Source organism: Rhinatrema bivittatum, chromosome 7 (assembly GCF_901001135.1).
Source record: "Rhinatrema bivittatum chromosome 7, aRhiBiv1.1, whole genome shotgun sequence".
Taxonomy (NCBI): domain Eukaryota; kingdom Metazoa; phylum Chordata; class Amphibia; order Gymnophiona; family Rhinatrematidae; genus Rhinatrema; species Rhinatrema bivittatum.
In genome coordinates this window covers 281442519-281456653 of record NC_042621.1, presented here as the reverse complement: position 1 = coordinate 281456653, position 14135 = coordinate 281442519, and the positions used below count along the sequence as shown (strand labels likewise).

At 39.3% G+C, this 14135-nt stretch overlaps 1 protein-coding gene across 1 annotated transcript in view; it reads right to left on the bottom strand.

The window, feature by feature from the left end:
• Nucleotides 1-14135, bottom strand: part of SORCS3 (sortilin related VPS10 domain containing receptor 3) — a 1039444-nt gene that overhangs the window by 295980 nt on the left and 729329 nt on the right. Inside the window, exons 9-10 of the mRNA XM_029610742.1 lie at nucleotides 6036-6125; nucleotides 4460-4639 (exon numbers count right to left, since the gene is read on the bottom strand). Coding sequence (XP_029466602.1) covers nucleotides 4460-4639; nucleotides 6036-6125 — 270 coding nt within the window. The remainder of the gene's footprint in view (nucleotides 1-4459; nucleotides 4640-6035; nucleotides 6126-14135) is intronic.

Below are 14135 nucleotides of genomic sequence, written 5' to 3'. Positions count from 1 at the left end.
AAAAACACATTTTAATCTGTGCAGAGATAGTCAACCAAAGTTGCTTGAACAAAGAGTTCAAAAGACCTGAGCTGGCAACCAAGAAAGCTCTATCACATGTGTCCTTCAAGCAAACCTGACAAGGGGACGGTACATGTAATAAACCCCTTTGGGAACACCTAAGTAACCTGGTTGGATTATGAATGTGCAGCCTTACATTCATCCAAGAGAAGCTGTTCTCACCTTATGAACCAAAACTGCAGTTGCATATTTGATTCGTGATTCTATTGGAAGCCAGTGAAATTTGTATAGTACTAGCATAATACATGCCCTCAAACCTTGACTATTGATTACCCGAATAGCAGCGGTCTGTAGCAATTGGAGCACTCTAAGTACATTTCCTGGCATCCGAATAAGAATCAAATTACATTGGTCAATTTTCTCAGTGGAAAAGGGTAATCAGTGGAGTGCCTCTGGGATCTGTACTTGGACCGGTGCTTTTCAGTATATTAATAAATGATGTGGAAAGGAATACGACGAGTGAGGTTATCAAATTTGCAGATGAAACAAAATAATTCAGAGTAGTTAAATCTCAAGCGGATTGTGATAAAATGCAGGAGGACCTTGTGAGACTGGAAGATTGGGCATCCAAATGGCAGATGAAATTTAATGTGGACAAGTGCAAGGTGTTGCATATAGAGAAAAAGCAGAGTCACCGCTAGCCACTATTAGACTGTTAGAGGGACGACATAAGAAGGATTGTTCCAGCAATACTTATAAAAGATTAAAGAAAGCATAGGGAGAGCCTAAAACACTTGAAATTGGGAAGGTAGCGTGTTCTCTGAAATTCTGTAAGCTGCGATTTTATGAGCACGGGGATAAACCTTGTTCACTGCTTGATAGATCCATTAGGAGGCGAGACAGTTAATCTCATGCAAGTGATCTGGTGCGCTTATGAACATCTCTTTGGATTTGGAGCAACAGTTTGTTCAGTATTTTCCCAGCCTCTATGCTAACCCTGGTTCCTCTTGATTAGAAGACATTTGTGGTTTTCTTCAGAACCTCGCGTTGCCTCGGTTACAGGTTGAGCAACAGGAGAGACTTAGTGCCCCCATTACTGCTGAGGAGATCCAATTGGCCGTTAAATCCCTCCCTGGAGATAAATGTCCGGGCCCAGACAGGTTCCACATAGAACTTTTAAAGAAGCTCTTTATTGATATTGTTCCTTTTCTGTTTCTTTTATTTAATCAGGCAGCGGAGCTTGATAAAGCACTGGGGGACATGGCAGAGACCACAATCTCTCTTATCCTTACGAAGGGGAGGAATGCTGCACTTTGTGGCTCGTACTGACCCATTTTGCTGTTGAATGCTGGTATTAAGATACTCACGAAAGTGTTTCAACTACGTTTAGAAGCTGTGCTCCCTACCCTAGTACATAGTGATCAAATTGGGTTTGTAAAGGGGAGGGTCTCCACAGCTAACACTAGATGCCTTTTCAACATACATTTGGCCAAAAAGGGAGGGTAAGCCGGTGTTGATGCTTTCTTTAGACACAGAAAAGGCCTTTGATAGGCTAGATTGGTCTTTTTAGTTTCAGGTTATGGCCAATGCTGGTACAGCTGACCGATATATAGGGTGGGTTCGAGCTATGTACAAGAGGCCCAGGGCATGGTTATTGGTTATTGTTTCTCTGACTTCTGCTTTCTCTATAGAGTGGGGCATATGTCAAGGCTGGCCTTTGTTGTCCCTGCTTTTTGATCTTACAATTGAGCCTCTGGCTACGCTATTTGACAGAATGTGGACATACAAGGCATTAGGCTGGGTGGCAGAGAACATAAAATCTCACTTTATGTGGATGACATTTTGATCTATTTGTCCACCCCCTTAACTTTATTATATCTCCTTGCGCAATATGGGGCCTTATCGGGCTATAAATTTAACTATGATAAATCTGAAATTTACCCTGTTGTTCCCAAAATGCCCAACCTGGACTGCTTCTTTGACTTTAGAGTGGTTGGGGAAGGATTTATCTATTTGGAGATTTACTTCTCTAGAAACAATAAAGATCTTTTCTCATAGAATTATGCTGGGCTCATTGGTAAAATAAAGGCGCAGCTCCAGTCTTGGGCTGACTTTCCTATCTCTTGGATGAGTAGAATTAATCTTCTAAAGATGAACATTTTGCCAAAACCTTTGTACCTTTTCCAACATGTTCCCTGGGATATTCCTCCACAGGCATTCTGTGACCTACATAGCTTAATGGGGAAATGCATATGAAATTATAAACCAGCCAGAATTATATTGAGGAGTTTATGGATGCCCAAACAGCAAGGGTGGGGGAGTAGGTTTACCTAACCTACGTATTTATTACTGGACATCCAGATTGCATTGTCTGCAGGCGTGGATCCGTGGCCTCAATAACTCTGATATTATTACTCTGGCCATGCTTTCTTTTTTGCTCTCGGATCTAACAAAATGTCGCAGGGTTTGTAGGCGAAGCCCAATCTTGGCACATATATTATGGGTTTGGAGGCAGGTTAAAAGATTTCTGGGGTTAGCTACAGAATAATTGTCTCCTATTTCCCCCATACATGGCAATTCTATTCTATCCGGCTGTACCTTCTTCCCAGTTTTTAAAGAATGGAGAAGGCAGGGGTTGATAGCTCTAGCTCAACTATGGGATGAGGACTCTGGAATGCATCCCTTCCAGAACTTAGTGGAAGATTTTGACATTAGCCCTGAGTCATGAGCTCAATATTTACAGTTGTGCCAGGTGTTGAGATGCTGATTTGTTGTTGAAAGCCCCCTATGGCCTCTAATAGGCTTTGAGAGCTTTATTAGTGATCCAAAAGCAAATAATGTTCACAGTAGTTGCCTTGTAGGAAAAACACAAAATGGTTATTTTCACCACTGTGGCAAAAAAAATGGTAGTTTCCTTATTTTCTTGTTTCTTACTTCTCCTCTTTCTCTCTTCACTTGTCTGATTTACAATGTTGTTTTGTAAAAAAAAAAAAAAAAAGAATACACCTGAAATTCTAACAAGAACTTGTTGCTTGTCTGAAGTGGTACATGAGCCCTATTGTTTTTGAGGGGCACATTAAGGAATAAGGATATGCATTTGTTTAAAACAAAATAGACAATGGCAATAAAATTGTCTGTTTTGTCTTGTTTTCGGAGCACCAGAAAACGAAAGAAAAAATAATGAAATTTTGTAAAAATTAGTATTTTGTGTTAGTGCGTGTTAATGGGACCGTGCACACTAACAGGACTTTAGCGCACACTAACTGAAAATGTTATCAATAAGTTAAAAAATGTCAGCTGGGGGAGAAGTTTGTTAGAGGTATGGTTCTGCATTCCCATTGGCTTTCTCCTTATTTACTTGTTTGTGTTACCAAGGTTGCAAGAATGGTGTTTGTGGGGAGAAGGCCAATGCCTGGTAACAAATCTAAATAAATGATATAATATTACTATCACGTTCTAGTCAGCAAAAGCATGTAATGCAAATGCATATTTTGAATTTGCCAATCTCTTTGAATTTTAGGAAATGGGCCCTGGCATTTTGGGATATGTATACTTTGAATTCCCCTGGTGCGTAAGGGGGTGATTGGTGAGAGGGTAAATGACTGGGGTGGCCATACAGGGTGACAGGTGGGAGAGGCACTGGTTAGAATGGTGAGTGGTGAAAATTGAATGGTGAGACAGATGCAGCCTGCTCTGTGTGTGTGTGTGTGGGGGGGGGGGGGGAGACTGGTTAGAAGGGGAGTGACTGGAGTAACAGGTGGGAGATAGGCTAAAGAGGTAAGTGGTGACTGGTGAGAGAGATGCAGCCTGGTGTATATATGGGGGGGAGGTGCCTGGTGAGACTGGGATGACTATATGAGGTGATGTGGGAGAGAGACAGGTAGTCTGGTGTGGGTGTGTGTGGGGGGGGGGGGAGACTGGGGTCAGGTCACCCCCTATACACACCAGGCCCCATCCCACCCAAACACTCAGACATACACCAAGGGAATTCAAAGTATGCATATCCCAAAATGCCAGGGCCCTTTTCCTAAAATACAAAGGGATTGGTGAATTCAAATATGCATTTGCATTAAATGTTTTTGCTTTTGCTGACTAGAACCTGATGCTATTATTATATCACTTGTTTGTTTATACTTATTACCAGGAACTGGCCATCCTCCCACAAACACCACCTTACAGTCTTGACAGCACAAACAAGTAACTAAGGAGACAGACAATGGGAATGCAGAGACATACCTCTAGCTAACAAACTGCTCCCCAATTGACACTTTTTAACTTATCTGTAACATTTTCAGTTAGTGCGCACTAACTCTGAAATTAGGGAAACCTGAAATAAACACCCCCCCTCCCCCCCGAACCATTTTAAACATGAAATCAAACAGATAACGACCTGAAATGAAAATGGCATGAAAATAAAATCAATGCACACCCCTATTAAGGAATACCATTGCCTGCATACCTCATAAAGGTCAATGATGATGTTCCCCTCAAGTCCTCGGCTGCTTTTCACATTTTCCAAGGCCAGTGTGTAGTAGATCCCCCGAGTGTCAGATATGTAAAGGTTGTAAGTTTCATTCTGGTTCCACTCTTGAACTGCTGCAAATACCTGGTTCTCATTTGTACTGATAATATGCATATCCTGTTAAGAAAGACAAAAGACCTGTTAATATAGATTTCCATAAAGTATTTCTTGGGAAATCTAATAATTATTATGGCTCATGAAACAGTTGAGGAGGAACATGAGTTATTGAAGTCATTAAATAATTTGGCGATCAATCCAAGCAAATAAATTATAGTACCAGCATCACTGATTAACAAATGATGCTGTGCTAGGTCTGATCAAGTTATTTCAGATCAGGATCTGGCTATTGGGTTTCATTTGTAGTTGAATAACAAATTCAGCTGACTGAATGGTCGATGTACTAACCTGAAAAGTTTTTTTTTTACAACAGCAAGCTTTGCATGACAGAACAGAATGCCCAGAAACATGCAAAAATTCCTAAAACGTCAGCATTTTGCGCTGTTTTTCACAGGAAGGCCCCTTTTGGGGGAAGGCCCATTATTGCCACGAAAATAAACTATTGAGTGTAGTCCACTAAACAATTCAAAGCAGCTCAATAATGCATGAATTTGCAAAAATAAGTATGTGAGTAAAGGCTTAATAGGTCAGTTTTTGCAAAAAAGATAACTGCACCACAATAAAGTTTAATTGTTTGTTTTTGTAGCCGGCCCAATGGAACTTTGGTTTATGCGCACTGACATGGTATTAAAGGAGCTATACAGTCTTCCTAAAGCCCTCTCCATGTTTCCAAAAAATCTCTAGTGGTCCATGTGGACACCTCCTCTCTTGCCCCCAGTCCCTAACCAACTTGTGAGCTGTAAATGTGAAATTATTAAGCCCCACCCTTTCAGTCTCTGCTCCATTGTCATAAAAAAAAGTGACAGCTCCAATCTGGAGCTCCCCCATCACCCAGTGTTTCCCACAAAGCTTACCCCAAAGACGGGGTAGTGATCTGGGGGCAGAAGCAATTCCCACTCACTTCTTTTTCACTGGTGCCATTTTGGAAAATGGCACCAGCTGATTTCATGTGCTCCTCTGTGTGTGCTGAATACACTATGCTAAGACATTTAAAAAAATATCAGCACTTAGCTCAGATTCTTAACAAAGACTAACAACTAGAACATTTGCATACAAAGATTATGTCACAAACTGCAGTGTAACAGTTGTCTTCTGTCCATTAGATCATTTTGGTGGACTCAATGGTCATTATCCACCGACAGTTACTATGCTGTTGTTAATTATTTACTCCACTATGATCTTTCTTTCCTTACCCTGAAGTTGAAAAGTAATATTGTCCAACTCTTAAGTTTTGTATTTGCATTTGTTATAAACATTTAAGGTTGGTCAAAATCTTCCAAATTCACAATCGACAATTGTCCTACTCGTTCAAGTCACCAAAGCAATGGTATCCTCAAGATGTCTATTCAAATCTGTGAAAATTTGGTTCACAAATGTTTGTTTATTGATGTATTACCTTTGGCAGTGAATACTTGGGCAATTTTATCTGAGCAAAGGCTTCCCTTTTGTAGGATACATAGTAGGTTGCTCTTCCACCAGTAGTCACCTAAATAAATAAAAACAGATATATACTTTATTAAATTACTTTAAATTCACTATAAAAATAGTATGATAGCATATTGCTCTGTTTAGTTAATGTATAAAATTGCACAAAAGGTGCAAGTTGTAACCTATAATACAAGTTCTTTTTGTTATGAATACCAATTCAAAATTCAAAAACTTAAGGGCAAAGAATATCGAAACTCATAATATAATCTACCCCACAATTACTTATATATGTGCACAAACTATTTCTTATGAAAATGCCAGTCTTAACTAAAGAACCACTGTATGAGGCACTATTCAGAGATTTCCATTTCTTCGTCCCATACTATAATCATAGGACCATTAAAATCATTATTGTATACATTTTTTTTCTTATCGTATTGTAAATAAAATCACCATCCTCATGATCAATAATACTTCACTTGACATGGGTCCAGGTTTTTAAGCTTTACTGAATCAGGGGCATGGCAATCTACTTTTACAGAATAAATAGCATCTTCCTCCAACTTTCTTTCCAGCAGTCTCCTTGAAATTTTGCACAGCCCAGTATTCAAATGCACACTTGGCGCCAACAGGAACCCATCAAATTCATACCAACGGAAATGACTTTGAAAAGTACTTCATGTTTTGCTTTCTTATATCTTTCTTCCATCAGAACTTGTCTTTGTCACAACAAACTGTCTCTTAAAAATAGAAGTATTCACTATGGACAGGTCTCCACCATGTCACATCCCAGAATCACTCAGTTTTGATAATTACACATTGCTCATTTCCCAATAAGTACACAACTTGGGTATTATTATTGATTTTATTTTGTCAATGCAACAGAAGATTCAATTTGTTGTTCCTTCCTCATTCCCCAAATTAAGGCTTCTATGTAACCTTAAACCACTTCTTGATTCTAACAACTTCAGAACTGTCCTATAAACCCTGATTTTCTCTGGTTTGGATTATTGCAATTCCGTATAACAAGGCTTTCCTCAGGCCACAATCCAGCCCCTACAATTGGTTCAAAATGTTGCAGTTCATATGCTTACTGGAACCAAGACATTTGGTCATATTTCAGTCCATTGGCTGCCCATGTGATGATGGATACAACACAAACTGGCCGTACTAATTCATAGTCTACTACATAATATTAGTTCCCCCTAGATTAGTTTGACCCTCAGAGAATATACTCCAACTTGGGCTCTGAGATCCTCCAACCAATGGCTACTAGACATCCTGCCTCCCCCCACCCCGCTGTCAGGCATGGTAATGCACCTAATGTGAATAGAAGTACAGCCTGTCTTTGGATGAGATTTTTTGACCAATAAGGATTAAAGAATACTTGGTATGACCAATAAGAAGACAATATAATCACTGGGTTTGATTGGTTCCTGCTGGCAACGAGAGTGCATTTAAATAGAATAGTGTGCCAGGTTATATTTCTAGTGACTGTTGGATAGAGGAAAATTATATTTTTGCTATAAAAATGGATCATGATGGAATGCCCCTGATACAACTAAAGCTTCGAAATGTGGATCCATGTCAGGTAAAATATTTTTGATCATGAGAATGCGGAATTTATTTGCAATAAGATACAAAAAGAAAAAATCTGCTCATAGTAATGATTTTAATGGACTTTTTATGATTATAGTGTGGGATAAAGAAACGTCAGTCACTGAAAAGGGCCAACTCATCCCTCATATGATGGCACATTAGTTAAGATTCAGATATTCCTGAGAAATAAAATGTATGCAAGTGCATAAATAAATGGTGTATTACATTATGACTTCTTGTTGTGAAGACATCTTGTGAAGGCATATATGTGTTTTAAAAAGATTATGCACATCTTTCTGCATTCATTCTGGTTCAATATAAGGCATTAGGGAGTGTACAGCCAAACAAAATGTAATTTGTTTCATATCAAGGGTTTTGTTTTTTTTTTATGTCATTTCATTTTAGTATGCATTAAATTTATTTTAGTGTATATTAAAACCCAGAAAAAGGATAATTTTTGAAAGGCATTTCAGAGTAGAAATGGGCTTTTAGAAAATTGCCTATCCTATGTGTGCAGAAAAGTATACATTTAAAACCTGTATGCAAGTACTTTTTCTTCCCCAGCAATTTATAAGTATAGGGATCTGTTACATAGCAACTTAGAGATGAAGTTTCAAAATGTCACACACAGAAATTAACATTTATGTGCGAATGTAAAGCATTTGTGCATAATCCGCATTTTCTCAAAAGGCCACATACACACGTATATCCGCCTTCTCCAGCAAAATTATGCGGCGAGAACAGAGAAGCAGGAGAAGGAGGAGGAGGAACCCCTTACAGAGAGCACACTGGACCAGGGCTCAGTTTTTTGATCTGTCAGAGAAGCAAGTCATGCTCAGGTTCAAATTCAACAAGGAAACCGTACTTTATCTATTCCATACTGCAGCCTTCCACCTGCAGGGGTCATGCCTTGCCAGTATACATCAAGGTCACTACTGCCCTAGCATTTTTGGACACCAGCAATTTCCAGAAGCCAGTCTGCCACCTCCACATGGATTGAGCAGTTCCTGGCTGTGTTTCTCAGGAAAACACAGCACTATATATATTTCCCTTGGAGCAGAAAGTAACAACAATAAATAATGACTGTTTTCTACCACACTGCACACTTCTCCTGTGTCTTGGGGGCTATTGATTGCACTCACATACCTATAAGGGTGCCATGCTCCATTATGATAGTGCACACCCGTTGCCACAAAAACAGCTTACCTTTTAATCAATTCCTGAGATACAAACAGAATTGTTCCAACAATCATCTCTTCAGACAATCTGAAAAATTAATTCAAGACTTCAAACAGAGAGGCTATCCTAATAAATGCATTAAAAATGCATTTAAAAGAGCTCTATATTATGATAGGGATGCCTTACTGACTCCTTGTCGAAAACAAGATGAATCACAAACAGTCACCTGCGTAACCAAATATTCCCCTACATCGCGCAAAATAATCAAATGCATGCGCAATTATTGGTATCTCATCAAGATGATTCCTGGATTGGAGAATCTAGAATTTAGAGTGGCCTTTTCTAGGAGTAAAAATCTGAAAGAAATTTTAAGTCCCTCGACTTTGTCTGAAAAGACTCACAGAATCAAAACTATTGATGGGACAAAACCAATGGGTCATTATAAATGTGGTCACCAAGATCTGTGACGAAACAACAGAGTTGAAAGAATACACTTATTCACATACACAATATACGTACAAATTGCACAATTATACAACGTGTCAAACTAATTTTGTGATTTATATCATAAAATGTCCCTGTAACAGAATCTACACGGGCCAAACCACTAGATCTTTAAAATTACGTACTGGTGAACACAAGAGCTGTTTAAAGAATAAAAAAGAATCGGCTCCTCTAGTTGCGCACTGCATTGCAGAAAATCACAAAATACAAGATATGCGTTGGTTTGCAATAGATCACTTCAAACATGACTCAAGAGGAGGTAACCGCGAGAAATGGTTATATTGGAAAGAACAAGAATGGATTTTCAAATTGTTTTCTGAAGAACCAAATGGACTTAATAGCAAAATTGAATGGAACAGTTTGATTCATTAGAGATTGACAGACAAGCAGCGAGGGATTTGACACATCTGAAATCATAGAGACATGCGCAAAGAAAGGCACACAAAGAGGCATTTAAAATCCTTACGTCACACGGCAAGACACGTCAGTATGTGAGTTAGGATTGGTTACAACTCAAGTAAGTTTGGTGTTTAAAAAAGGCAGCCATGTTTTTATAATTCTGGCTAAGCTCGACCAACCAGACAGAAGGTTGAGAATGTAACTGTGAGTACAGACGACTGCAGTACTAATTAGTGATGGTTAAAATTCACATCTTATATTGAAAACGAGAGTGAATTTAACATGTTTGTTTCTCGCATTGCAGAGTCTGTCCTGATGCAGCGTTAGCGAAACGTTGGCAATGTTGGCAGCTGAATAAAATTCAGTGGTTTTTGAAGGCACGCACTTTTAAAAGAAAACAGAAAATATGGAACAAGTTGTGAGATAAGTGCCACATTGCTGTGTATAATATCGGGATAAGTTTTTAAAAATAGAACACATGAAGTTTCCTTAGTTCCTAGAATCACCACAAGTTGGGCTACACAGCTAAATACATGTCGCTGTTATGATGGTTTTAGTCTAATTTTAAAGTTGATTACATCCAAAACAACAGTTTTTCAACTTTAATTCCAACATAAACGGCTTCACTGTGAATTGAAAATTATAGACAACTCAGAAAAGAATTAAGAAACAAGAATCAAGAAAAGAATTTTAAGTAAAAATAAAAAAAAGCGATAATAAGACCAGTGACTGAAACGACTGGCTATCTTGTTTCTGTACAAATCGGATCCTTTGCCAGTACTGAGGTCTTTCCTCTCAACATAAATATATATAAAAAGGATAAAAAATATTTTTTTAAAAAACAAAAACACAGGTTCAACAGAAATTGTTTAAATTAAAATAATAAAGAAAAACATTTTAACAGTTAGATATGGCTTCATAGATAATTGATTGAGACTCTTGACAGCAAATGCTTGATTACGCTAACAAGTTTTTTTTGGTATCACTTGGAAACTAGTTATTCCCTGATTTTTATCCGTCATATCACTGACTTCTTCAGATACTTGAAAGTAGGTAGGGGTATGCACTAAAACATTTTAATGTATTCTTTTTTTTTTTTATTTAATTTTCTTTGGTGAGGTTTTTCTTTCTTTTGATGTTTCTTTTTATTTCACTGCCTCCAGGCCTTTTTCTATGCAGACCCCCTCCCCCCTCCCAGAGACCCCTCTTACCCCTACTGTAGGGTCTCCAAAAGTCTAAATGGGGGCAGAAGCAATGCTCAGTTTTTCCTGACCCACCAGGACCTAATATGAAAATGCCACTGGCCTCAAGCCCAGCCAGTACTATTGTTAAATCAGGACCCAGTGGAGCAGGAATAACTGCAGATCACTCCTATTCCAGCAGGACTTCAGAGATCCTACAGAAGGGTTAAGAGGCACCTGAGAGGTAGGGGGTTCGAATTTTTATTTCTGAGGTGCTGAATATTTCTGAGACTGGGTATCTGCTATTTTTTAAACGAAATGAACAACCAAATGAATTTCACTGGGGGGTTTGTTTCATTTCATGTTGAAATGACATGTAACCAAACAGGCTGTTTCATTGCATTTGTTCATGTTGTTTCAAAATAAATGCATACGCCCCCTGCTGTTCATTCTGCAAGGATATAGCCCAGCTGTCAGCCAGAAGTTTGCAGGATATCACTCCTTATCCAAGCCGCTTTTGTATTCATCCTCATTGGTTTTCTACCATCCTGGGTAGATTAAGTGTACAAAATCCCATATTTAAACCAACATCCAGTGTGCCCCATGCCACTAACAACCCCACCACCAATGTCTTAAATCCAAGCTTTGTAATAATCTAAATTGTCAAAACAAGAGAGACAGTGGATGAACATCCAGCAACCTCTGACTCTGTGGCCTTACTAGAAAGCATCAGGCAACGATAATCTGCTGGCCCTCAACCAGCTCATTTTTGGGGCATTATAGCCTGCTGGTTAAATTATTTTATCCTGGTTATATGGTTCTGTCAGGAGAAAAAAGAGGAGAAACCATGTGCTAAGTAGTTCAAAGTTACAGGCGAGCTGATGCTGCTCCAACAGAGAAATTCAGTAACAGAGGTGCACATAAAAACAAGACAAAACTGAAACCAATCTATCTCATCTCAGCTGTGAGGTCTTTAAAATCATGAGCGGTCTTGAATGGGTAGATGTAAATCATTTACTTACACTTTCTGATAATAGAAGGACTAGGGGGCACTCCATGAAGTTAGCAAATAGCACATTTAAAACTAATTGGAGAAAATTATTTTTCATTCAACGCACAATTAAGCTCTGGAATTTGTTGCCAGAGGATGTGGTTAGTGCAGTTAGTGTAGCTGGGTTTAAAAAAGGTTTGGATAAGTTCTTGGAGGAGAAGTCCATTAACGGCTATTAATCAAGTTGACTTAGGGAATAGCCACTGCTATTAATTGCATCAGTAGCATAGGATCTTCTTAGTGTTTGGGTAATTGCCAGGTTCTTGTGGCCTGGTTTGGCCTTTGTTAGAAACAGGATGCTGGGCTTGATGGACCCTTGGTCTGACCCAGTATGGCAATTTCTTATGTTCTTATTTATTTATTTATTTATTTATTTAGGAACACTTATGAGTCACCTTACAGATTACAGTAAATCTCTCAAAGCAATGTACATCAAACAGAACATTCACACATCAAACTGGACATCAACTGAAAATATCATGAGTGTTTGCAGCGGTGAATATTTTAAAAGTGGAAAGCAAGTTTCCAAGCCACTTGCCAGAGTAAAGAGCGATGCATCTGGGTAAATTGGCTGCCTAAAGATTGCTCTCACTCACTCTGTCTAAAAGTATGCATTAGGTTCCATTCTCTTCTTTTGAAAATTAGTTACAAGATCTGTTCCTGCAGAATTTGCACTTAGCCAGAGAGTTTGAAGGTTGCCCTCACAGAGGGTAATTTTCAAACAGCCTGCTTAAATCAGCTTTGCAAAATCATGGGGTGTCCTTAGTATGCGTACAGAGTTACACCTGTACCCAATCAGATGTAACTTTGTGCATGCAAATTTACATGTCTATTTTGGAAAATCAAAAGTGTTTCCCTGCTTAACCCTGCCCCCTACCGGAACACCTCTTGCAAGCACATGTAATAGTTTGCATATATGTGTGTAATCGAATTATGTGCACACTTTTACATGTGCTGATCCTAAGTTGATATTCAAAAGGTGATTTACTCATTTAAACTGAGTTGTATGCACGTAAATGCATTTGAAAATCAACCTCATAATCGGCCCGATTTTAAAAGGCCCACGCGCGTAAATTACAGGGGTAAATTACAACAGGCCCGGCCACGTGTGTAACCCCTGTTATGTGTAGAAGTGCCAGGCCCAAAGAAAGACATGGTCTTGGGGAGGGGTGGGGAGGGGGCGAACCAGGACAGCGCCATTCGACACTGTCCCGGGGAAGCGCGTGCCGGCAGCTGGCCGGTGCGTGGAGATTACTTCTGCTCCAGAGGAGCAGTGAGTGCCAAAATAAAAAAATTGGGGATAGTTAGGATAGGTTTAGGGGGCAGGGAGGAGAGGAGAAGAGAAGAGGGAGGAAGGTTAGGTAGGGGGCTAGAAAAGTTCCCTTCCAGGCCGCTCCTTAACTGAAGCAGACTGAGAGGGAACTGGGGGAGGCCCAATTGCGTCGCCGTGCGTATTTTGCGAAAATTCCCCCTCTGCGCACGGCCATCGGATTTTATAACATGCGCATACCGGCACGCTCATGTTATAAAACTGGCGCATCAATGCACGTGCCAGGAACTGTGTGCACATGGATGCGCTGCTTTTAAAATCGACCCCAATAACTTTATTAGGATGGAAATGTCGGTACCTTAATTTGTGCAGAGTCTACATATTTCCAATCATATTTTGGTTGAATATGCAGGTTTTCATGTTTGTGACTTTGCTAGAAATGCATAACTAGGGCAGGAGGTTCCTGACTATCATCCCTTTTGGGGAAGGGTTAGAGTAGAGCAGGCAAGAATAAACCGTGCTTCTTATCATGTGCTTCTGTGCCTAGCCTACAGTGTGACAAGAATAAAAATTTGCTTATGAAGAATTCACCTGAGAAATCAAAGCATAAAGAAAAGGCATAATTGTTTACTGTCATTTCTGTGGGAAATTATCTATAATCTCAATGCCAGGGGAAATGTGTATCTCAAACGGTTTAAAAATGAAACGGTAGTATTAGTTTACTTTCTGCATAATCATTTTGGTCATAAAACAGTCTATTGAATTTTAAAGCGTTTCAGCTTTTTTTTTTTTTTACCTATACTTGTGTGTTTCTCCTGTGTTGGCTGTTTACCATTTCAGCAGTCAGCCAAATCTCTGAAGCTTTTCAACTTTTTTTTCCCCCTC